The sequence below is a fragment of the Marmota monax genome, unplaced genomic scaffold (assembly GCF_021218885.2).
Source record: "Marmota monax isolate L192 unplaced genomic scaffold, Marmota_monax_Labrador192_F-V1.1 WCK01_AAM20220418_F8-fsc00193, whole genome shotgun sequence".
In the NCBI taxonomy this organism is placed as follows: Eukaryota; Metazoa; Chordata; class Mammalia; order Rodentia; family Sciuridae; genus Marmota; species Marmota monax.
The window spans coordinates 4,649,552-4,674,215 of NW_026695203.1; the positions used below are offsets into that span (position 1 = coordinate 4,649,552).

At 36.3% G+C, this 24,664-nt stretch overlaps 1 protein-coding gene across 18 annotated transcripts in view; it reads right to left on the reverse strand.

Moving 5' to 3' along the window:
- Kmt2c (lysine methyltransferase 2C) overlaps window positions 1–24,664 on the reverse strand; it is a 275,600-nt gene that overhangs the window by 50,875 nt on the left and 200,061 nt on the right. For 16 of the 18 annotated variants that reach the window (XM_046429840.2, XM_046429842.2, XM_046429847.2 and 13 more), the window contains 11 exons: window positions 23,569–23,750; window positions 23,155–23,319; window positions 22,037–22,146; window positions 21,481–21,546; window positions 20,321–20,533; window positions 12,726–12,854; window positions 10,975–11,094; window positions 7,974–8,104; window positions 5,096–5,276; window positions 935–1,039; window positions 565–612 (listed from right to left, as the gene is read on the reverse strand). In XM_046429840.2, coding sequence (XP_046285796.1) covers window positions 565–612; window positions 935–1,039; window positions 5,096–5,276; window positions 7,974–8,104; window positions 10,975–11,094; window positions 12,726–12,854; window positions 20,321–20,533; window positions 21,481–21,546; window positions 22,037–22,146; window positions 23,155–23,319; window positions 23,569–23,750 — 1,450 coding nt within the window. The remainder of the gene's footprint in view (window positions 1–564; window positions 613–934; window positions 1,040–5,095; window positions 5,277–7,973; window positions 8,105–10,974; window positions 11,095–12,725; window positions 12,855–20,320; window positions 20,534–21,480; window positions 21,547–22,036; window positions 22,147–23,154; window positions 23,320–23,568; window positions 23,751–24,664) is intronic. The other 2 variants (XM_046429846.2, XM_046429845.2) reach the window with 1 other exon arrangement.

Consider the following 24,664-nt stretch of genomic DNA (forward strand, 5'->3'; position numbering starts at 1 on the left):
TATGTGAAACAGGAGACAGAAGTTTTACCATCAATTAGAGGAAAGCTTTAAATTCCCTATTAATGTTTAGTAAACATTATCCTTTATAGTTTTAATCATAAATTATCTTTAAAATTCTGTAGTCATATTCTGAAAATAAATTATGTTAATAATACTGTAACATCCCTCAGCTCATACATATCAGTAGTTTCAGCAACAGTCACAATAATGTGGTCTCTCATGTATTTTTTTCATGCTTTCTAATAGACTCTTTAAAAGTAAAAATTTAGTCTCCTCCCATCTGATCTTGCATGAAGAACTAACTTTAACATTTGGGTAATATTATAAATTACATATCAATAAGAATAGAACCATTCATTTAAAAAATTTTACTAAGAAAGTCATCCAAAGCACAGTATAGCTATACTATGCTTTAGCTGTACACAGAAAAGGAAAAGCCAAGTGTGGATTAGTGATGAATTAGCACGACTAAAATATGCATGCACCTACAGGCTGTTTCAGCTGAAACCACTACAAAGAGAAGACTACTTCTAGTCAGCGGTCATCCATTGCTCAGTTTCTTACCAAATGGAAAAGGTGAGTTGTCAACCTGGAAAGTGCATAAATCAAGACCTATAAGACCCAAACCAAATAAAATGGATGGTTACCAGAGGAGCAAGAAGTGAAAGAAATGCAAACACAAGAAGAGGCCCGACACAGCAAGGCTGTGAGGCAACATGCCATGCACCTGATACAACAGAAAGGCAACAGATTGCCCTGCTGCACCCTTAAACCAGGAAAACCGGGACAGGCCAAGTAAATGCCAGGTCCCAGACAGAGCCCAAACACAAAACCACCAAAATCCACTGAGTTTCTGGGAATAGGCTGAAGACTGGCTGGCTCCACACACACCTCATGTCAAGACAGGAATCAGGCAAACAGTGTGGACACATACCTGAACGATCAACCGACTTTGCTAGGTCATCTGAGATCATTCCAAGAATGTCATCATCTGTGTTTAAGACTTCAGAGATATCAGCTAGAGGGTCATCAGCAGAACCTAAATCCAGGAAGCAAGTTTTCAAATCTGAATGTTTTCCTAGAAATTAAACTCTAAAATGCCCTAATTTATCCAATGTATGCATTTACTAATACCTGGAGTATAGCAGATGCTGAGGCAAGTGCTAGGATGACAAAAAAGTGACCATTTTTACTTCTAAAGTAAAGGATTTTTCATACCAAAGGCCATCAAGTTTTGAATAACAAAAATATTAAAAATTTAGTCTATTTTTTGTGACTGATCTGTATTGTCAAAATGAAATTTGAAACCTGTAGGCAATAAAAGTGAGACAGAATGCTATAAGAAACAAAGCCAAAAAAATTCACTATGCAGTGTTGTCTATAAAAAAATAACATCTAGAAAAAAAAGGTTAATAAAACATGAAAGGCAAATTCATTATTTTAAAATTTCTTGCAAAGCATAAGCCAAGGAGCAATAAGCTGCTCCTTCATTCATTGATTCCAGCACCCCTTCAGTACCAACAGAAACAGACTAGGGGTTTACGTATCTAGCACTGTTCCAACCACTGGAACAAGAGGCAGGGACTAAGGCAAAGGACCTGCCCTCAAAGGGCTCACTTTCTCACGGGGAATCAGAGAATAAGCAAAGGATGCCATGTAATGAGAAAAAGGATCAAAATAAGCTGTGGGGATGCTGCAGTGGAAACAGCAGTCAGGGAAGAGCTGTTCAGCGAGAGGACTGAACACAGACTCCAAGGAAATGAAGGAGTCTATGCACAAAGATGTAGAAGACTTGCCAAGCACAAGGAAAATAGCTGTACCAGCCCTGGCCAGAGAGGGGCTGTTGACCCAGGAGGCCCCCTGTGCTCAAGTTAATAAAGGCAAAGAGTGGGAGGAAACAAGCAGCAGCTAGTGCAAGATCATGCCGTTTGGTGGATCATGTGAAGACTGGGCTTTATCTATAGTGCAGGGGAAGCTATTGGAGGGCTGCCCTGCACACAGGGGTGGGGCAAGGGTCAGCAATACTAGAAGGGTGGAGTCCTGCTGCAGGTTCAGTGGGTGGTAACGAAGTCTGTGCTGCAGTGACAAGGTGAAGGAAGAAGTGTTGGCTTTGGGATATATTTTGAAGACAAACAAACTGGGGACAGATAGGATGTGGAATTTAAGAAAATGAAAAGTCAAGGAGGATTCTAAGTGTTTTTGGCTTAATCAAATAGGAAATATTTGAACTCTTATTTAGGCCAGCTTTAGTAATTGTATTTGTTATTCAGTTAAAGAACATCTGAAATTTTTGATCCATCTCCAGGGTGTTTTTACTTAGCAATAAAAAGTGGGGAGGCAAGGGGCTGGGATTGTGGCTCAGCGGTGGAACGCTCGCCTAGAACGGGCGCGACCCGGGTTCGATCCTCAGCACCACATAAAAAATAAAGGCATTGTGTTGTGTCCATCTACATCTAAAAAATAAACATTTGAAAAAAAAAAAAAAGTGGGGAGGCATAAATGTAATCCTCCAGATCAGACACCACTGTGAAACACACACAGTTCTGGTGCACCTCTCAGGGCTGGGGATGTGGCTCAAATGGTAGCGTGCTTGCCTGGCATGCACGGGGAACTGGGTTCGATCCTTAGCACCACATAAAAATAAAGATGTTGTGTCCACCGAAAACTAAAAAATAAATATTAAAAAATTCTCTTTATAGTAAAAAAACAAACAAACATACACCTCTCAAACAGAATTCAAAACAAAAAAAGAACATCATAGACTTTCAAATTGCAACAAGCTAAAATAAGTTTTGTATACCCAAATATTCAGAACAATTTTAAAGAAATAAAAGTATTACATTAATCTATCTAGGTAACAGTGTATTTGCAAGAAAGAGATTCTGGACAATCCTTTGAGGGGTCATTTGTAGTTTTCTGTTTTCTCTTGAAGTAATGAAATTCTACATTTATATAACTAAATTTTAAAAGGCTGTTTAAAAAGTATGTTGTACCTACCTACAGTAAAAGATTTTATATCTTATCAACAAATCATTAAAAATAATTTAATGGGCTACATTGGACAAGATGACATTAAAAAAAGAAAACTCTAGTTTGTTAATTTTTCATTATACAGGCAAAGGCTGGGTCAAATGGAAAGAATATTAAATTTAGGTTTTGAAATGGGTGGTATTCTAGTCATCTAAGTTTTGGTCTTTCTAGACAGTCATTATTTCTTCAACAGTTTTGTGAGAGCTGTAACCTAATCAGTCCAATCTAGTTTGAATGAGCAGCCCAGGTGGTAACTGTAGGCAGGTGGGATGTGACTAAAAGAGGAGGGTCACTGAAGGTAAGCCCTAGAAGTGCCGTTCTTCCCTGAAGCCCAATCCTGGTTTCCTCTCTCTGCTTCTTAACCTAGCCATGAGTTAAGCAGCTCCTCCCACACCATCACTGGACCCTTCCTCCATGATGTGCTACCTTACCTTGGACACAGAGCAATGGAGCTGGCCATCTATGGACTGAGTGAGCCCCAAATAAACTTTCCCTCTACTAATTTTGGTCACAGCAACCAAAGAAAACAAAAACATTTTACATCTAATTTCACTTTTTCCTTATAAAACTCAAGTGCAACAACTTCTGTTTAAGTCCTTAAATGGCATGTCATGATATGTTTTAAAAAAAAATCATTTGAAGACCCATAAGTATTTCATTATAGTCTATTTTGTACAGGGTCTCTCTAAGATGCTGACACTGATCTCAAACTTGGGATTCTTCTGCCTCAACCTCTCAAGTTGCTGGGATTACATGTGTGTAATCCCACATTCAGTTTATTATACATTATTTAAACAACATATTGATAAAGATGAAATAACAGAATTAATGTAAAAGGTTTTTTTTTTTTTTGAATATCTGCTAAGGGTAAAGAAAGACCATGGACATTGTCATTGGTAAAGTGTGTTCACCACTCATTCTCCATGGTGAGGAAAACCAGACATGAATATGCACACAAGAGGAGGTAAGACTACTTCTAATTTAAGTCAAACACAACACAAAAGTCTATACAGGTGATCCCTCAGTATTTGCAGGGGATCAGGTGCTCAAGTCCCTTAAATTGGTCCTCTGTGATGAAAATAACAGCTGCAGAGGACTGGCTATATTTTAATACACAACAATGCGAAGTTAACAAAACTATAACTACTTAATAACAAGTCATTTTTTTTCTAGTGGAAAGCTGACTTAAAATTGTTTTTCAAAATGAATTTATAAAATTAACGAAAAGCAAATGTAAATCAATGGCAAAAGAAGCTTGTCAGGAAAAAAAAAACATTAAATTATAATTGGTAATATTTAAGTGGGGGGAAAAAAACCCCACTATGATCCCAACACATATATTCAAATGAACTCCAAGAGCATTGTTGACATTAATCTTACTTTTGAAGCATACCAAGTTCTGCCACTTTCTGCGATTCTTCATAGTTGCCATATTTTCTGTACCTAGAACAACGGCTTGCAAACAGGGGCAGCTTTGCCTATGTGAGGCAATATTTGGAGACATTTTTGACTGTCATGACCTCATTAGATCAGAGATGCTATTAAATATCCTACAAGACATGGGAGAATCTCATTCCCACAAGAGAGATACGGGCTCCACCCTGTCAGAGGTGGGAAACCCATGACTGTGGGCAATATATGTTCCTGGATTAACATGGTCTATCAGCAAGTTTCTCTCTGAGGCATTCTTTCTGGTTTGCCTCTGTTTCAAATATCTTTGGGCTATGTAATTAAAACAAATATACCTTACCTAAATTGAAGAATGTACTTATAGCTCACCAACTATAGCCAAATTATACCGGTTTACATTGTCCTCAGCAAAGTGTAAACCAAACATTTTCCTTCACAACTCTGAATTTCAAAGGCAGTTACAGAGGTAAATTAACTTGCCAATCTTATAAAACTGTCCACTTAAAATAGCTGCATTTCCTAAATGTGAATTATACATTAATAAAGTTGATTCTTAAAATGTATGAGGCCAAATAAAAGCATTTCTGAAGTGTAATCACACAGAAAGTAAATGTCACAGGATATAAAGAAAACACTTGTTAATTATTCCACATACCCTGAGTTCCAGGTTTTGATGGAGCTGAGGATGAACTAAGTAGTGGATCTAAGGAAGGATCCAAGAAACCTGTGTTCATGTTTGTTTTATAGGAAAGCTGAGCTGCATCTTCTGCTAGATTTTCTAAACTCAGCTTGTTTTGTCTACTTGTATCCAGAAGATCTTTTCCAAAGAAAGCTTCCTAGACAAAGATAAGCACATAAGAAAATGATTAATTGTAAAATTCTAAAAAGACAACATTATTCTGTCATCATTTTTGACAAGGAAATAGAAATAACAGAAAAGCTTTGTTTTTAACAATACAGAAATAAAATAGAGAAAAACAGAAAGAACAAAGAAGAATTCTGTAAAATCTTTCATGGAGTATTCCCTTATATTAAGATTTTTTTTTGGTAGCTTTGCTGGAAATAAAATTATACAAATTTGAACACAAAATTATATCAAATGTGTTTCTAGCAATGACAGGACAATAATTCAATTCTGGAAGATTAAGGTGCAATTAAATTTAAAAGATGACAGATTTACAATACTATCGGCACCTTAATTCATACTGTAAGAAACACTAAAGCTTCATGAATATTATTAATATTTACAGATTACTTGCAAAGGATAGCATAAGACTTTGATCTACAGTTTTAATATGCACACATTCAGGTAGATTTAGTAACCTCATGTTGATTCATATAGCCACACAGAAGACTTACACTATAAATCTGAAAGAGGGTTTTAGAAGTCATTTTAACCATACCATGTGTGCAACACTTGCAGCTATTCTGGCTTTCTATTCCTCCAGATGAACTCTTCTGCATCTCTACACACTTCCCCTGATCTAGTGGCTGGTGCTTCCAGCTGGGTTTCTGGTAATTCCAGATCTCCCCAGAACTTCTCAAAGATCAATATGGAAGACCAAAAGGAAGCACTCAGGACCCTTTTTCATATGCTTAAACCCAACCCTTTGTCTATTTTGTATTATGTGGCCTGTTGGAAAAAGGACCCTTTGTACAGAATGATTTTGCAGTAGCTCTAAACATTTGACACACTATTGCCAAACACACATTAACTTTTAAAAGGATTCACTTTAGCATTTCTATAATATCAAAAGGGAAAGAGCCTTGACGTCCATCAGAAGGCACATGACTAAATAAATCAGAGGTACTCATACTATATAACAGTTTTTAAAAGTATGCAGAGACAGTGATATCAAGAAAAGCCCCAGAATACATTACTACACAGAGAACAGCTGAAAGATGCATCCAGCAAAGTATGCAGAGACTATTATAAGAAAGTAAAAATAAATTATAAAAAAGTTCTAAAAGGACATACAGCAGAATGTTAACAATGCTAACTTTTGAAAGGGATTTTGGGGGTGAAGTCTGGTGGAGTAATGATATGTATACCTGATTTGAAATTTTCATACTTTTGAAATGAACAAGGTGTTTCACTATGAAAAAAATATATGAATATCCACAATATTCCATCCAACACTGTATGGAAATGGTCCATTTCTTTTCTAGCAATATTTTATCACCAGGAAAAATGCTGAAGAGCATAAAGAAAGAATAGAGGTACAAGTAAAGATGAGCCAAATGAAAAATGGGTCTATTTCTTGACCAATAAAAATCCTGTTTTTGGAAAAAAAAAAAAAGGTGCAAAGCATTGGGGGACATAAAGGGAAAGAGAGAACTAAAACATTTCTTAAGGATATGTAAAAGTAAGGCAAGAGTTAGGTGCTCAACATCCATATTCTTATAAGATCTCAGACCATTTCTATGAGGTTGCTATTGACATGATTTTACAGGGGAAAACTGGGGCAAAAACGTGATAAACAAAATCAACTGAATTAAGTAGTAGCACAGTGATATTTAAACTCAGGACTCTGATTTTAATAGCTGAACTCTTTAATGTGAACATGGCCATTAGGATGTTAGTAGTCTAGTTACTAAAAAAAGAAAACTGAGCAAGTTGTACCGTAAGTGAAAGAAAGTATATTTTAAAACCAAGTTATAATGGCTACCTGGAAAAATCAAGGTTAACAAATGAATACAACTCACACAAGTATCTACATAGGCCACTGTTCTGCAGGAGGGACACATCAGGTAGACAGTCTTACACAGTGAACTTAGGTGGGCATTCAGTCTATTCCAGTTTAACTTTTTATGTGCGAAGAAATAGAAGTCCAGAAGGATGAATGACAAGCTCAGGAATCTAGAAATTAACTGGTGATAGAGCTGGATGTTTAATCCCAGCCCTAGGGTGAGTAGATGGCTATAACGCACAACTTCTTGAATTCTTCTGTGACTTGATGTTTACAAGATGAACTAGAAAGATTTCCTTTATTACAGTCTATACTTACCAAATATAATTCCTTCTTGTTGAGAGAGATCTTTCTAGTATGAATTTTGAAACTCTTTGGCTTTGAATCTTTGCTTACTAGGCCTCTAAAAGTAGCAGACAATTATTAAAGCTGTGATGTCTGCTGATAAAAACTTTTTTTTGTTGGATAAACATAATTATCACAGTGTGCATTTGCAAAGGGAAATGTCAATAAGACTTGGGTTTGGTACATTATAAAGTGTGTGAATGGTTTAAAAGACAGATTTTCCCATTCCAAAGTGACTTATTATGGTTTACAGAATGCTCAGAAGTGAACAGGTGGGATGAAAAAAAAAATGTATGTGAAGTACCAAAGTGCAAAAAAAAAAAAAAGGCGGGGGGTTGGGGTGGGGGCAAATGTTAATTCTTATGGGGCCTGGAAAGACATTTGTAATGATTAAATTAAAAAAAGTAGAACGCTAGCAAAAACCACAAGTCTATTTTTAAAAGCTCAATACACTTCCTCAACTAATGCTGTATAATATAATGTAAAGCAATATATTACTTGTAAGTAGGCAGGGAATGTTTCTTCAAGCTTATTTTTCCTTTTTCGGTATCTCTTCTTTATTTTTTCAGTGCTTTCAGCAACAGAAACAGATTCATCAAGTAGAGCATCTGGTAACTGCTCACTCCAGCCTGAAATAAGAGTCACACTTATGTGCATTTAAATTTCAGACAATTCAACCCAAGGAAACTTTTACAGCTGACAAACATATACAGTTCCACATAAATGAACAAGCTTTTGTGACACAAAAAGATCTCAAAGCAAGTTTATTAGTAAGTTTTAAGCATCATAGAAATTCCATTTCATGTCTATTTAGTACTACTATGTTTCCTATTCTTGCTTAATTACCACCATTTCCTGGCAAAGCACTTTTGTTTTTTTAATACAACATTTTGGTACAGACTTAAAAAAAAAAATGAAATGCTCATGAATATGTGGGGAAAGCTTCTCATATACTCCCCTAAAGGAAACTGAGTAGGTATAACATTTTTTTTTGTAAAATATAATGGAAACCGGCAACAAAAATCTTTTTAAAAATGTGTATTCTTTAATTCACCAATACCAAGTTTAGAAATTCACTGTAAATGGGGTTTACATTGTGAAAACATTACTCTTTATAAATATGCTCATAGATAACGAATATGTTCATGCAATGAACATTCATTCATAAATTCTGAAAATAGCAACAGAAAAAAACACTGGACTGTGAGAAACAAGTGAAGCACACAGGGCAGAGAGATGAGCACACAAATGACAGGCACAGCTAAGGGCAGGGCGCTTGGGGCATCTCTTCTGAAAGCCAACATGGGCGATTCTGTGGCTGGACTACAGACTTGACTCTTCTGAAAATAACAAACATTTCTTTCAGAAATGACCTTTTAACATGTATACCGACTACAAGTTAAGGTAAAGAAGGAGCCACAGAAGCAAGCAAAGAAGTAAAACTCTGAATGCTAAAATCCAGTGACCTAGAACTCCAATTTTCAGAGCAGAATGCAGACTAGAAGATGAAGGTTAAGGGTGCTCTCCAAGGTAAAAAGAGTAACTGGGGTTGCCTTGAGAGAAGTGGAATGGTGACAGACTCCATTATCGGGGCCTAACTATTTGGATCTTGCATGTCTCTCAAATGCCTGTGTACAAAGCCTGATCACCAGCCCTGGAGTTCTCAGGAGGTGGTGGAACCACTGAGAAGTGAAGCCTCTGGATTTTCTCTCTCCCCACTGCCAGGAGGTGTGCAGCAACCTTTGCCACATGTCCCTGCCATAATATGCCTCCTCATCCTGGACTCAAATCAACAGGACCAGCTAACCATGGGCTGAAATCTCCAAAACTCTGAACCAAAATAAATCCCGTCCTCCTTTTGATTGATTTTTTTCAGGTATTTTGTCACAGTAATAGAAAGTTGGCTGACACAGGGCATATCAAACAAGAAATACAGCCTGCTCACCCAAACCACCACCCACCTCCAGCGCCCCAATACCAACAGCAAAGAAAACTACTTGTCATTGTGTCACAGAATTTGGTGCTCAGCCCAAAGGCAAAAAATAAAACTCTTCCCTGATAGTTCACAAACGCAATACAGCCCCAATGTGTAAAACTCCTCAATTTATAAAACATGATTGAACAGAAATACTTCAAACTAAGCATGTAGCTTAAAGTGGCCCTGAAGTAATAATAATGTAACCCCATGTTCCCGCAAGTAACAAAGGCAAATGTCTGGAAGAGCACACCCTCAATTTTCTTAAAAGAGTTCAGAGAATGCCCCCAAAGTTTACAGGAAGTAATTAAGCAAATATATATATATATATATATTTCTCTCTACAATGAAATGAGACACTAATAGAGACAACAGATATAAAGAATAGAATCAGACATGTAAAGGCTTCAGAAATTTTATATTTTAAAACAGATAATTACATGAAAGATTAAAAGGCACATAAAGTAGAAGTTTTAAAAAGAAACTCAAGTACTAAAATATAAAAAAGGCAATTCAGAAAAAAATTGCATATAAAAATAAAAAAACTCAATATGTAAGTTTTTATTAGATACAGTCGAAAATACATAACTAAAAACGCGAATCTTAAGAAATTATCTGGAGTACAGAAGACATGGAAAACTAAGAAGTTTTAATGAACACATCGGCTTCCTTAATCAGGGCTTATTAAAGCCATATTGGAAATTTACTGAAAACCATCCCAGAGCCTCCTGAAAATGGCAGTATATTAATTCACCTGAGGTCAAAGCCCTAGAGGACATGCTGAAAGCTCCTCCAGTATTCTTGCACCATACATTAAACATTTCAAAACATGCAATCATACATACCATAGCATGCAGATAATGATGTCTGCATCAGAACCACTTCACAGAGTGAGAAAACAGCAGTGTACTCCTGACTGACAAAGTTGTGGCTTAAGCAATGATTTAGCTATCTCTGAAATGCTGAGTAAGGATGACAGAATGTTCACTGAAAAAATGGGTTTATAAAATACTACAAGTTGGTTAAGAGTTGTTGGGGTACCCCCATCATTTTCTATTAAATAGCCTACAAGTTTCAAGTTATATGTAAAGTACATAAGGCAGGCAAAGGAAGGCCTCTGCTGAGGTTACCAGATCAGTTTAACCAACTGATTCTCAGTCCCTGCAGTTTATATTTAATACAGGAAATATATTTAATATGGGGAGGGGTGCTTAAAAAAAATTTACAAGGGACTGGTAGCTCAGGGTAATATGTATACATAGCGAGCATAAAGCCCTGGGTTTAATCCCCAGCACCAAAAGAAAAAGAGGGTTAAAAAAAAATTACTCAAAGGAATAAAGTTTATTGAATTTAAACCATTTCCTTATCAAACTTGACTACTATATACTAAGTCTGAAATCTACAGGCACTCAAACCCTTTTATCAGTAAAAGACAATAAGATCATGATGGTAGCATTATTTAAAACGGTTCTAATAGAAATACCAAGACTTAGGGGGTTATATCAAACAAAATCAGTACCATACCATCATCTCTGCTAGGTAACTGCTCAGAAATAGAGCCTGATGAATCTTTTCTGATCACGGATCTTTTGGTTTTTCCTTGCCCAGTTCGACTTCTTTGCCGTACCATGAATCCACCAATGCCTATCCAAAAAAGAAATTGGGTAAGCAAATAAATAATCAACTTCTCCCTATAGTTCTACAATAAGTAGTATGAAATGTCTGTGTTTAACACTAAGGCATTTTCCAAAATTTAGTCTGGTCTAATCTAAATCAACAAACTCATTTTTATATAAAATAGAAAAGGATGGAAATAAGTAAAAACTAAAAGTCAAAGCCATTGCTATCACTAATCAAACAAGAATCCAACTCTGCTAGAGTAGAGAAAGACTTGTATTGTATGCAGGTCCTCCTCCAGACAAGGCCAAGCAGGTCCTGAATCATGGATTGTGCTCATGTGTGATCAGCTCACACCCCACAGTATCTGTACACTGAGACTAATCATGATAAACATAATAATCATAACGAGACTAGATGACACACTCACTAGTGAAGAATGCTTCAGGGGACCATGTCTAGCTCTTCCTTACTAAGAGGACCTTCGAACACGATACACAGAATGCTGTTGTTAAAAGTTTAGAATCTGGAGTTAGGCTACATAATTTTATTCAATAACTAAATTCAGGCAGTTTATTTAATTTTTCAGTGCCCCAGTTCCCTCACTGGTAAAATATGGATAATGTACAGCATGTCCTCATACACATGTCCTAAGTGCATGCAAACTAATATATGTGAAGCACTAAGTCAGAATGAAGTGCTGTCCCAGTCAACATTATCAGCTTTGGCCAAATGATAAAGTCATCAGGAGATATATTGTGTGACCTCATGGCCCCTCAATTAAAGGGACAACTTCCCGTGAACCACAAAAAGAAAACAAAATGAAACATCCAAGTTCCAGAGAGAATCTGCAACGTCTGACTTGACTAAGAGCACTTGTAGGTCCGATGATTAGAACAAAACGGAGCACACCATGACGATGACCTGAAGGAAACTGATCCCCAGTCCTTATAATGGATGTGGTCCATTATATTTTAATAAAATATAAGCCATCAGAAGAATAAAGATTGTACTGATTCAATTTAATACCTCATTTACTGATAAACAGACATTAATAAATGATGTTAAAATATGGCCTACAATTTCTGTATTGTGGTGTTCCCATAATTTTTTTTTTCAGTAAGGTAAATAAAATCTGACAAGCAAGGCGGTTTTCCCCTCTGCCCCTAAGAAAGACAGAAAATAAGGACGTTCTCAGTCTGTTATATATTAAGGGGACTATAAATACTAGGAAGAATAAGAACCTTTCTTGTTCACACTCATACTGTGCTTACTGGCACTCCTGCATAAATGCTGACATAAGTTTTTAAAAAGTAAAAATATTAGAAAGTGAATGCTGAAAAGTAAGACAAATGTACTCATCAGCAGAAACACATAACTGGTCCGAGACAGTAACTGTAAGTAAAAAGCAAACCAGTAAAGCATTTTTTAAAAGAATTAAATTTAGAGTAAGGCAATAATAATAATTTATTGTTACATAGACACCCAGCCTAAAGAATTTGTCATCTACAAAGCACATTCAAGAAGTCAATTCTCTATCTATAAACATAAGTTTTAGACAGTGGTTAAGATGCTATGCCTCATCCTGATATTCAGTTATAACTGAGGTTCTCAATATCCTCTTAAAGAGGCCAGTTTTGATTAAATTAGAACTTCACCTGGTCTGTATGGCTTCCTTTTTCTCTTTTTGACACCATCTGTTCCTTCTACTCCCTTTGCTTCGTCATCCACAGCTTCTCGCTCAGGACTAGATTCTGATTTTCCATCACAATCCATAAGTTCTCCTTCTGGAAAAGAAGTAAATCTATGGATGAAACTGGAAAAATTTACCAAACACACAATCCCCAGCTAAAGGGAAATACAAAGCAAAGGGGCCACCAAGCCATTCTAGACAAGTACCCCAGAAGACAGGAAAAGTAGAGAAAGAGGTCCAAGAGGCCCCAACTGGTGGTAGAAATGTTTGCACAATGCTCTTGGCAAATAAAACTAGACCCAGAGAGCAAGCTCAAAAGACAATTATTAACCAATCTGCACTTTATAAACCACTCACTAGCTTTTAATTATGTCTCCAGGTCCCAGACCCCAAGGCTCTCTCTAACCCAGAGCTCTCCTCAGAGCTCCAACCACAGCTACAGTTGGGTGCTGCTTGATCACTGAAAACCATTCCTGTGTCACCCATCACCATTAAAAGACAAAAGCAACCCAAGGAAGAAAAGAACCTGGAAGAAGTCTTGACAATCCCTAATCTCTTTTCTCTCACAATCAAGACTTCTCAGTCTCTCTCAAAAGCAGTTTATTTCTCCCTACCACCATCTTTGTTCAATCTAGCAGATAATTTACTATAATACCCTCCTCTCTTATTCCCGGCCCAATGCTTACAACTATCCAATCAATTCTTTAAATTGCAGCATAAATGGTCTTTATATAAATATGTATCAATTTTCTGTTTCAAATCCTTTCACGTCTTCCCAACACCCTCAAAATAAAGTGAAAATTTTGAAGTTCATTGTAACAGTTTCCTGTAAACTCGCCAGTTTCATCATATTCCTACTATGGTAAACCATGTTCAGTCCTCAAATTTATCAAGCTTCTTTCCACTTCTCTAAACCACTGCTTTCTTTGATTCCTCTTTCAAGATTTATTCTAACCATCATTGTATTAAAGAATTCCTGATATCTAGAGAAGGCTATGTCCCACGGATCCATGATGCTATGCACTGATGTTATACTTCATTTTCACTGATTTTCTAAAGTCTGTGGCCCTGAAAGACAACATTCTCCATGAAAATAGGTACTAAGACTTTTCTATACCAGCTGTATCTTTAGCATGGTACATAACATGTGTTAATAAATATTTCACTGGCCAAAGTAACTAAAATCAAGTAATATACATAAAAATTCACGTTTCAGAAATGCAATTTTCACAATATGATAATCAAACTTTTTCAATTCTGTACATGCTTTACATTGTGCTACAAGAAAAAAGTTTATCAAAGAACTTTTATTTCTTTTCCTCACTAAATATTACACATAACAAGTTTGTTATTTGAGGACAATTTGATACTGTTTATTAGCACTTTGCCTAGAATATGCTGGGGACCCTGAGTTCCATACCAATCACAACAAAAGGAAGAAAGCTAGCTTGTGGAAATTCATACATGATAACCAAAACCAAAACAAAGATCCAGTAGAGGGGCAAGAATGAAAAACAGAGAAACCAGATGAGTAGGTTTCATGTCTAAATACCAACTCCGGGAATGAGAGGAGAGGATGATGCAGGGAGAAATCATATGACACATCAAGCGTTTCCAACACTGACAAGCACAAGGCAGCAGACTGAAAGATACCATCAGTGCCTGAGAGAGCACACAAAAATACCCAAGTAGAGGAAAGTGGAGAGAGAGAGAGAGAGAGAGAGAGAGTGTGTGTGTGTGTGTGTGTGTGTGTATGTGTGTGTGAAATCACAGAACATTGAGACCAAGAATTTCCTGAAATTCCAACAGCTTCCAGAGAAAACAGGTCACAGGTCACAGAGAATCGAGTTCTCCTTATATAAAGACAACAGAACAAAGACTTCCAAATGCTAAAAGAAAATGTGTTTCTAACCTAGAAAAGATCAAGCAGGAAAGAAGGTAAAATAAATACATTTTCAGTGGTGTATAATTCCTCAAATATGCATTCCTTACATTCACTCTCTCTTGATAAACAATGGAAGATATACTCTACCAAAATGAGGGCAAGGAACAAGAGAAAGGAATATCCGAAGCCACAGAAAACACGTGATGCAGCATAGGAACAAAGGCAGTCCCCAGGACCAGAGTAAGGAGAGAATGCCAAAAATCAATCATGTCTGATGCTTGGTGGTCTAAAACAACACTGGATGCATTCACTCCAAAGAGAGTACACAGGAGCAGTGAAATTAAGATAGCACTTTACAAGCGAGACCCTCTCCCCCAGTGACACAGGAAGCACACATTCGAGATAAATAGCACATAGTGGGATTTGCAGTACCGTTTAGCATGACCACCATCATAGAAGTTGATAATTCTACTAACCAGCACCTTCACTTGGGCCTTCTGGCTCCACAGACGACAATGCAGGAAAGTACCGTATTGCCCATATATGAGAAACTCTCCCATAAATACAGGTTTGTACATGAATAAATAATATTCCAGAGAAAACAAATCTCTGGAATATTATAAGAAAACAGTGGTTCTCTTTAGACAGGATGGTTGGGAAGTTTTCATCATTTACTCTTTCGAACCTGTGTATTTTTTGGGGGGGGCATTCTTTAATATCATGTACAGATATTACCTATTCAAAAACAAGCCTCCAGTGGGAAAAAAACAGAGCTTTTCTCAAATATCTGATACACAGCAAGGATGCCCTCTCTCACCTACTTCTATAAAACATACTACTAGGAAGGACTAATAAAAGCAATATGACAAGAAAATCAAAATGCATACAGTCAGAAAAGTAATAAAATTATATCTATTTACAGATGGCATGATCCCATATGAGGAAAACCCTAAAGACTCCCAGGAAAATTATTAGAATAAGTGATTTTGGTTAAATAACAGAATATGAAACCAACATATGAAAATAAGTTTCATCTCTTTATACCAATAATGCTTTATCCAAAAAAGAAATAAAGAAAACAATTCCAGGGCTGCAGATATAGCTCAGTAGGCAGAATGCTTGCCTTACATGCACAAAGCCATGGGTTAAAACCTCAGCACCACCCACCACCAAAAAAAAAAAAAAAAAAAAAATTCCATTGAAGATCTGGGCTGGGGCTGGGGCTCAGCAGTAGCGCACTTGCCTGACATGTGTGAGGCACTGGGTTTGATTCTCAGCACCATATAAAATAAATAAATAAATAAATAAATAATAGATAAATAAAGGTCTATCAATAACTTAAAATTTTTTTTAAAAAAGTTGAAGATCTGTACACAAAAACTAGGAGATAATGGTGTAAGAAATAGAAGATATAAATAAACAGAAATCCCATGTTTGTGGAATGGAAGAATACTGTTAAAATCTGTGTACCACCCAAGGAAATATGCAGATTCCCATAATGTCTATCAAAATTTCAATGGCAGTATTCACAGAAATGGAAAAAATGATTTGGATGGAATCACAAGAATTCCAGGAGACAAAACAAGTGGAAGCATCACACTACCCACTTTCGAATTATATTTCAAAGTTCTGGTAATCAAATGGTATAGTATTAACATAAAACCAGAGAAACTACAGGAACAGAAATAGAAAACCCAGAAATAAACCCAAAAATATAATCAATTCCTTTTTAACAAACTTACCAAAAGACAAAATAGGGGAAAAAGATAATCTCTTCAATAAAAAACTGTCCTGGTACAACTTCATATTCATAAGCAAAGAATAAAATGTGATGCTTATTTACATACCACACCCAAAAATCAACTAAAAATGATTAAAGTTCTAAATGTACAACCTGGAACCATAAAAATCCTAGAAGTAAATGGGGAAAGTTCCTTGGCGATGACTTTCTGGATACCCACTGAAATCAGAGGGATCAAAAGCAAAAATAAACTAGTAGAACTTTGTTACACGAAAAGTTCCAGCATGGCAAAAGGAATAATTAGCATAATGGAAGGCAGTACATGGGTTTGGGGAAAATATGTGCAAACCATAAATCTTATCAGATAAAGGGCTAATATGTGGGGGGGGAAAAAAATCACACAACCCAAGAGCAAAAAATAAAAACAAAGCAACAAATACAATTAAAAATAGGAAAAGGAAGGGGGGGAATCATGAATTGAAATTGATTTCCATGCATGTATGAGTATATCAGGATGAACCCAACTACTATGTATTAGAGCTTACTCTAATAAAAAATTTAAAAATGGGCAAAGGACCTGAATAGATTTTTCCAAAGACTAGAATGAGGCAAAAGTATATAAATGGTGCTCCACATCATCAAACAACAGGAAAATGCAAATTAAAATCAAAGCGACATGTCATTTCATATCTGTTAGAAGAGCTTTTAACCAAATGATGAAAAATAACTTGAATATGAAGATATGGAAAAAAGGGAACCCTTATACGCTGCTGGTGGGAAACTGTAGTGGAAAACAATAGTAAAGAGGTTTCTCAAAAATAAAGAAAAATACAACTACTACAAGACTCAGCAACCCCTCCTTTGGATATATACCCCCCACACCAAAATGAAAACAGCACCTCACAGAAATATCTGCATTCCTCAGTTCATGGCAGTATTATTCAAAATAGTCAAGATATGGAAAGAACCTCTGTGTCCAAAGACAGATGAACATATTGTAAAATGCACATCAACACATACATATGTATATATAAATACACATATGTACATTTGAATAGATACAATGGATCACTGTTCAGACTTTAAAAAGAAGATAATGCCATTTGCAACACAGATGAACCCAGAGGACATAATGCTAAGTGAAATGAGCTAGGCATAGAAAAATACTCTTTGATCTCACTTGTATGTAGAATCTTTAAAAAAAAAAGAAGTTGAATAAACAAAGAGAAAGTGCAAAGAATGCCTGAATTCAAGCATGCCCAGTACTAAAAATACATAAAATTAATTGGAAAAAAAATAGTCAACATGTTAGCTCAACTGTCTAAAATGCAACAAATATTTGATTTAATAAAAAAACAGCATATACTCTTTGATTTGTTTTTTCCCGTTTAAGCATACCTAAAAACCACAAAACTCATTTTAAGCATGTGTGTGCACATATACATACATGTTTTCTCAGGATAGCAAAGTGTGGGCATGCTAAATTTTAAAAAAGGATTTTTATTTAGTTAACAACAATCATTAATCTCATCCCTAAGGAAGACACCTCTCCTTTCACAAAGGTTTTGAGATCCTGAGATACAAATGAGCATAAGGAAAATATTACTTAATCAATCCTTTCAACTGTAACATTGTCTTTATTAACATCTTCCACATCCAACATATTAAGCAACAATCATGTTCTTTCAAATTCAGTGAAACTAAAGACAGATTCAGTAAATAAAATTAAAGATGACTATCTCACCACATGAATAGAAAAAAGGCAAGGGTCATTTTTCAACTGATTTTCTGTTACCCTGACAAGGGTCATTAAGAGAATATAAAAATGAAATATACCACGCATTTCTCATAGTATTTCTCTACACAATGGCAGCCACATAGAAAAGTTGGAAAATAATATGTGCTATCAAGAAACCTTTCATATTACATAAAATGCAGCACTTCCCAAACTTAAGTGACTATGGATGTAACCCTTTTTCAGGCAGATTTTAATGTCTTTGGAAACTGAAATTTCTCAGTGTCCTCCTAGACACATGGACGACTACTACTACTACTACTACTACTATTACTACACAACCCAAAAGTTTCGATATACTTTATAATTATATTCTGTTCCACAGTATTTGAAAATCACTTTCACATAAGCAATAAAAACCTCCCCTTACAAGAGACTCCAAAAACACTACTACTTCAGAAATGTGAGGATCAGATGGTAAATAATTAGGAATAAAAGATAATTCCTTTGCAGGTGATGATTGCTCTTCACCTGGACAATGGGTGCAGCCTCCTGTATGATCTAGCTACTGCATCTCTAAAACCTGTCTATTCACATCACAGCAGACAGATTTTCTTCAAGTGAGATCATGCCCTTGTACTTCAGAAACTCAATAACTACCCCACCCCCATTCCACTCTGATGAATGTAGACTCCTTCACCCATCTGTCCTGCATGATCTCCAGGGGCACCGTCCTCACCAACACCTCTGCTCTTATTGCATCCGACTGTTCGCTTAGTTCACTCTGCAGATGGTGGTCTTCACAGCATTCCTCAAAAATGCTCGGCACACTTTCTCCCAGGGCCTTTGGCCTGCCTTTGTTATTGTCTGGGATGCTCAGCCCTCAGGTTATCAAGAGGTTTACACACTCACCCCCTTAAAGTCTGTGCTCAAGTATCACTTTCAGTTCATCTGACCCCATGACACCATTGTCTACACTTCAATTTGTTTAACCGCTTACTTTTCCCTTAATATTTACCAAATGCATTACAAATAACTGATTTAATGTTATGAGGGGTTTTTATTTCAGTAGTCCTTTTCCATAACACTAAAATGTAAGCTCCATAAGCAGAGGACTTTATCTACTTTGTTCAATGACATAACTTTCAACATCTGGCTTGTACTATACATTCAATAATGAAACAAAACTAATTATTTTTAAATCAGCTGAAAAGAAACAATTACCTTTATTACAGTTTAGATATGAGGTTGTCTCCCACAAAAATTCACGGATGAGACAATGCAAAAACATTGAGGTAAAATGATTGGGGTTATGAGAGCTTTGGGTTAACCCAATGGGTGAATTAATGCCCTCAGAGGAATTAACTGAGTGGTAACCAAAGGCAGGTAGGGTATGGCTGGAGGAGGTGGGCATTGGGGACATGCCTTTGGGGATATCTATTTTGTATCTGGCAAGTGATTCTCTTTTTGCTTTCTGATCAACATGTAAGCCATGGACCTCCACCATACTCTTCCACCATGATATTCTGCCTTACCTCAAGCCCCAAGAAATGGAGCAGACCGTGCATAGACTGAGACTGCTGAAACCATGAGCCCCCAAATAAACTTTTCCTCCTCTAAAATTGTGCTTGACATGTCTTTGGACACAGCAGGAAAAAAAAACAAAAAACAAACCTGACTAAAACAACCCTAAAAATAAAAAAATCTCATAGTGACCTTCTCTGGAGATAAGCCAAAACATGACTCATACTGAATTTAATATTACTAGTAAAAATTTTTGGTTATCTTAAAAGAATTCAGCTATGGAAAATCTTAAGATATCTATGCTTTATGAATCAATGATTTATGAGTACCTGTGAATACAAATGTATAACTGAAGTAATATTCGTAACAATTTTTCCATTTATAGAATGTACAGATCAAATTCTACCTTAACCTAAGGACAGCATCCAGGTTTACAGGATCTGAAGCAGCTTATGCTGGTACCTAGTGGATTTGAGGTCAAGTTCTCTGACTTTGCAACTGGCACAGATTCAGTGTTCCTAGAAATTTCTATAAGTGTGTTCTAGATAGATACAAGAAAGCAAGAGGCATTTAGAAAAGGCAGTGTGATTTACCCTCATAAATCACATGTGTTTCCCAAGAAATTTTATGCACTAATTCTGTACATGCATTCCAAGAAAAGTAACTCAGTATTACCTCGACTATCATCCATTTCACCATCCCTTGAATGCTCTGACTGGATGTCTGGAGGGGTCTGAAGAACAGCCACACTATTCTGATTTATAATCTTCAATTTCAATTTTGGTTTTGACCGTTTTCTTCTTGGAACTGTAACTGTGAGGCTCTGTAACTGAGTCATCCCTGATTCAGTCAAACACACACCATCCTGGGTGTAGGTCTTAGGTGGATCTGAAATCACAGAATCCCAAGAATACAAATTTAAACTTTCAATTTTAGATATGACTGATAAATTATTCCAAAATATGCATAAAAGGAATACAACAATAGTTTCATACAGCAAGTAACTATGAAATGCATAAATAATTAAAACTGGGAACAACTGGCCAAATCTTCCTGGCTGACAGGCAGAAGGGCTGCCTCTAAGTTTGTTTTCAATCTGGCATCTCTGTGTGAACGTGTCACATAGGACTTAGAAGAAATGCCCTGAGGCTGCAAGCAGTATGCCAGCTGCTGGACCATCAGCCTCTTCTTAGAAAAGACCAAAGAAAGGAGGCAATGCACATCAGGCATCAAGAACACTCTAGAAGCCCATTGGGAAACCAAACCATTGACATGCTCACTTTCAGGGAAAGGGAGTCAATGTGTATAAATCCTGCAGGTTCCACTTTTAAATGTACAAAACCACTGTTCATTAGAATAATTCCTATACCACCCAAATATCTTTGCACCACAGTATATAAAACACAAGAATAACTGTTTAATAATAATATATGAATCACTATTCTAGGCTACTGTGGAAAAACAAGAACAATACAACACTGAATTAACTCAAATGGAGTCTGTTTGCTAACTAGGCCTTCTTTTCGGCTCAATGATAACTAAGCACCATAATATATTGATAAAGCCAAAGCAAGCAAGGCATTAATAGCTACTCTAAGTATTGTTATTTTCATTGCCAATTTGGTGAAATTTATTGGAATACTACCCCAGTAAAACTAGATAAGATGAACATTTTATATGTCAATTACAGAAATTAACACCATCAGGAAATTTACAATGAACACTAGTATGATTAAGGCAGGTTTGATAAAGTATGCGGAAAGCCAGTTAACTATATAAAAATAAAGCATGTATGAGCTTTTTCTAAAGAACAAATAAAGCATCTCAAATTTTACCTAGCTCTTTTACTTTTGTGACAATTTGTGCTACCAGTGAAGATTCGCAGCAGTCTGAGGAAGGCACTGAAATGAAAAAGAATTCAGGTAATTTTTTTTTTTCCAGAAAAAGTGTATTTAAAGATGTGTGATTAAAAATTCAGCTTCTATACTCATTTTACTGAAATAAATGCTTGGATACTACAGAGTGCTAACAGCACTTTAAAATAACAGGAGCTGAACACAGCAAGGAGGAATGGTGAAAGGGACAGTGTGTGTCTGGGAAAGGGGCAGAGAAAGGAGCAGTACACTGGACTGCTCCATGCTGTTAGCTGTGCCAAGAGAGCATGCTCCCCGTAGGCAGAGCTGTATCCTACAGGTAGGTGTATGTATGCTTCGTTTTCTCCCTTTCTGCACACTGTTTCAGTAAATCAGTTGGGATAATAAGAATTAATTTAATACACAAAATAACATTTTCCATAAAATACTTGTCCAAATAATAGGTTCACAATTCATCATGGACAGCAATGTGTAAGTGAGCTGCAGGACAGCATGGACTCTTAAATTGTTCTCTTACCATTTGACGCAGGCATATAGGGTCTGCACATGCTACAATCAAAACCAATGTCTGCTACATTTTCCACTTCCTCCTCAGTATTTAAGTTTTGACAAACTGCGTGCATCCATCTAAAAAAACCATATTAATTCATTTAAAAGGAATTGAACATTAAGAGCCATTTCCTTTTAAAAACTACAAGGAGTTGATTGATAGTCTTCAAATTTAAAAGCTCTAAGCCTCACATGCTCCTACTATCTATCCCATATAACTATTGACCCATAAGAAATTTCATAGTGCAGAAAAGACAAGAGATCGTGTACTAGGGAGGAAACAGGTGTGCATTATCTAACAAGGGTATGATAACATTTTCTGATCATATTCTGAATTTTTTTTTGTTTTTTCTTTCATATACTGAATTATTAAAGACAGCAATGAAGCTAGTCAGGGTAAGTACAAAGGGATTTAAAAGAATTAAATGGTATGGTACATGTGTACTCTATAGGATACATCTGACTTGAAGTAGCTATAACTCTATATAACTATATATATAACTATACACATAAATATAACTATATACATCTATATAACTCTATACATAAAGTCATGTGCAACCATAATTGGGAAATAAGGCAAGGAATTGTCTGGACTTGGACACAGTTTGTAGGCAGAGTTCTAATGCAATAATACTGTTACTGATATTATGTGTACAATGCTTAACTGCAAACAGGGCACAATACTATACCAAAGAAAATATTCTTGGAAGTTACACACAGATACTACTTATGAAGAGAAAGAATATTTATCTAATATCTAGCTATTTATTACCTAGAGCATTAAGTAAAAATAGTTTTAAAAAACAGAACTGTGAGACCATTTATAGAATTTAGTAAGAGAATCAGAAACCCTCCATAAGAAAATGCACATAATTCTGTATTTAATTCTACAGGATTCATAAACCTTCAAAAAGTTTCCCGTTAAAAATCTTCAGAATCAAGAATTTAAACCAGAAAATCACTTCTGTAAGTTCCTAGCTGATTAAAAATTTGGAAAGCAGAAAGTTCTGTCCCTTAAATAAGTGATCCAAGGAAAAGTTATTTTCTCAGTTCCTTTGATTACACTGAAGAACAGCACAGTACCTATCACATTGTCTGCACTGCAGAATAAGGTCTTCTTCTCTGTAGTTTCGATAGCAGACTGGGCAGGAAGACAAGCTGGCACAGGGGGCACACTGTGTGTAATTGTTCTGCCATTCACATCTCAGACCCGCAGATGTAGCTCCACAGTGTCTGCACCAGACACACCTGAAATCCAAATCCCCCCCAAAGTTTCCATTTTATTTACATATTTAGTCACTTCACTCAGGAAGCTACACATGAACAAAATAAGGGGAAATCATTTAAAACACATGTGAAAATTTTTCTGATAATATCTAGGATAGCAAATGTGTGCTACATAATAATAAACATAACATGGCTAATTTTTCAAACTGAAATGATGCAAGAAAGTTCTGCACCTGAAAGACTGACAAGGGAACACAAATGCTAGAATACCATTTGCACTTCCAGCCTCCTTTAGGAACTGTTTGCAAAGGTGGATCCAGGCAGTAGGTATGGTAACTTATGTCACAGTCATCACACAGCAGGAGTCTTCCTGGGTCAGTCGCCTTCCCACAGGCCTCACACACAGTACATTCCAGACACCTCCAGCCTTTGCTGAGAACCACTTTAGTGATCTGTAAAAAAGACACCACCATACCATGATTTCTATATTAACTCAGATTCATTTTGCATAATCAACACTATTATAAGTTAACTGGAACCTACGTACCTAGAAGCAGAAGAGAGGCAAACAGCCAGCTAATGTTGGGAGCCCAGTACTGGGCAGGGCACACTCAAATACTTCTAGGAGCCCACCGGTCTAGCAGGATAATTGAAAGCAGCACACAGTCTGATGACTTTCTAAGTCCATACAACTACCTAGTGCTGTAGATTTAATTTCACTATTTCAACAGACATGGTGACTTGATTTTAAAGAAATCATGTAAGCTTCCCCTTTACTATTGACTCAGGATTTGAAACTATAGTCACTAACTCTCCATCTGTGTTATTTTCATTCATCCCAGGCCTCTTCAGCTTGTATACACATGGCATGGGGACTTGTCTATTAAAATCAATAAAAATGCTAAGAGAAAAATCAAAATAAATAAGTCAAGGTAAAACACGAGTTCTCAGTGATACTGTATGGTCTTCAAGGAGTTTTAGGCCATGAAGCTAGGATTTTTGAAGTTCACCTTCACCCCTATCTTTATTCTCCTATCTCCAGGGTCTGAGTTAGCAGAAATTTTGAAAATCTCTAAATTCCTGGTAAACTCCTTGAAGAAGCCATATCATGCATTATTATCAATTTGGTACCAGCTCTGAAAGCTCTCAAAAGACTCAAGTCCTGCACCACAATAGCAAGCAAAAAATGTAAAATTTTCAGATTGTGTAGAATAAGAACATCTGAAAGCTCCCAGAAAGGAAAAAAAAGAGAGTTAAATTCAAAGGAACAACTACCAGGATATCATCAAGCTTTCCAACACCACAGGTACTAAAGGAGAATAGGAGTTTCCAAATTCTGAAATGGGAAAATGTTTCAGAACACAAT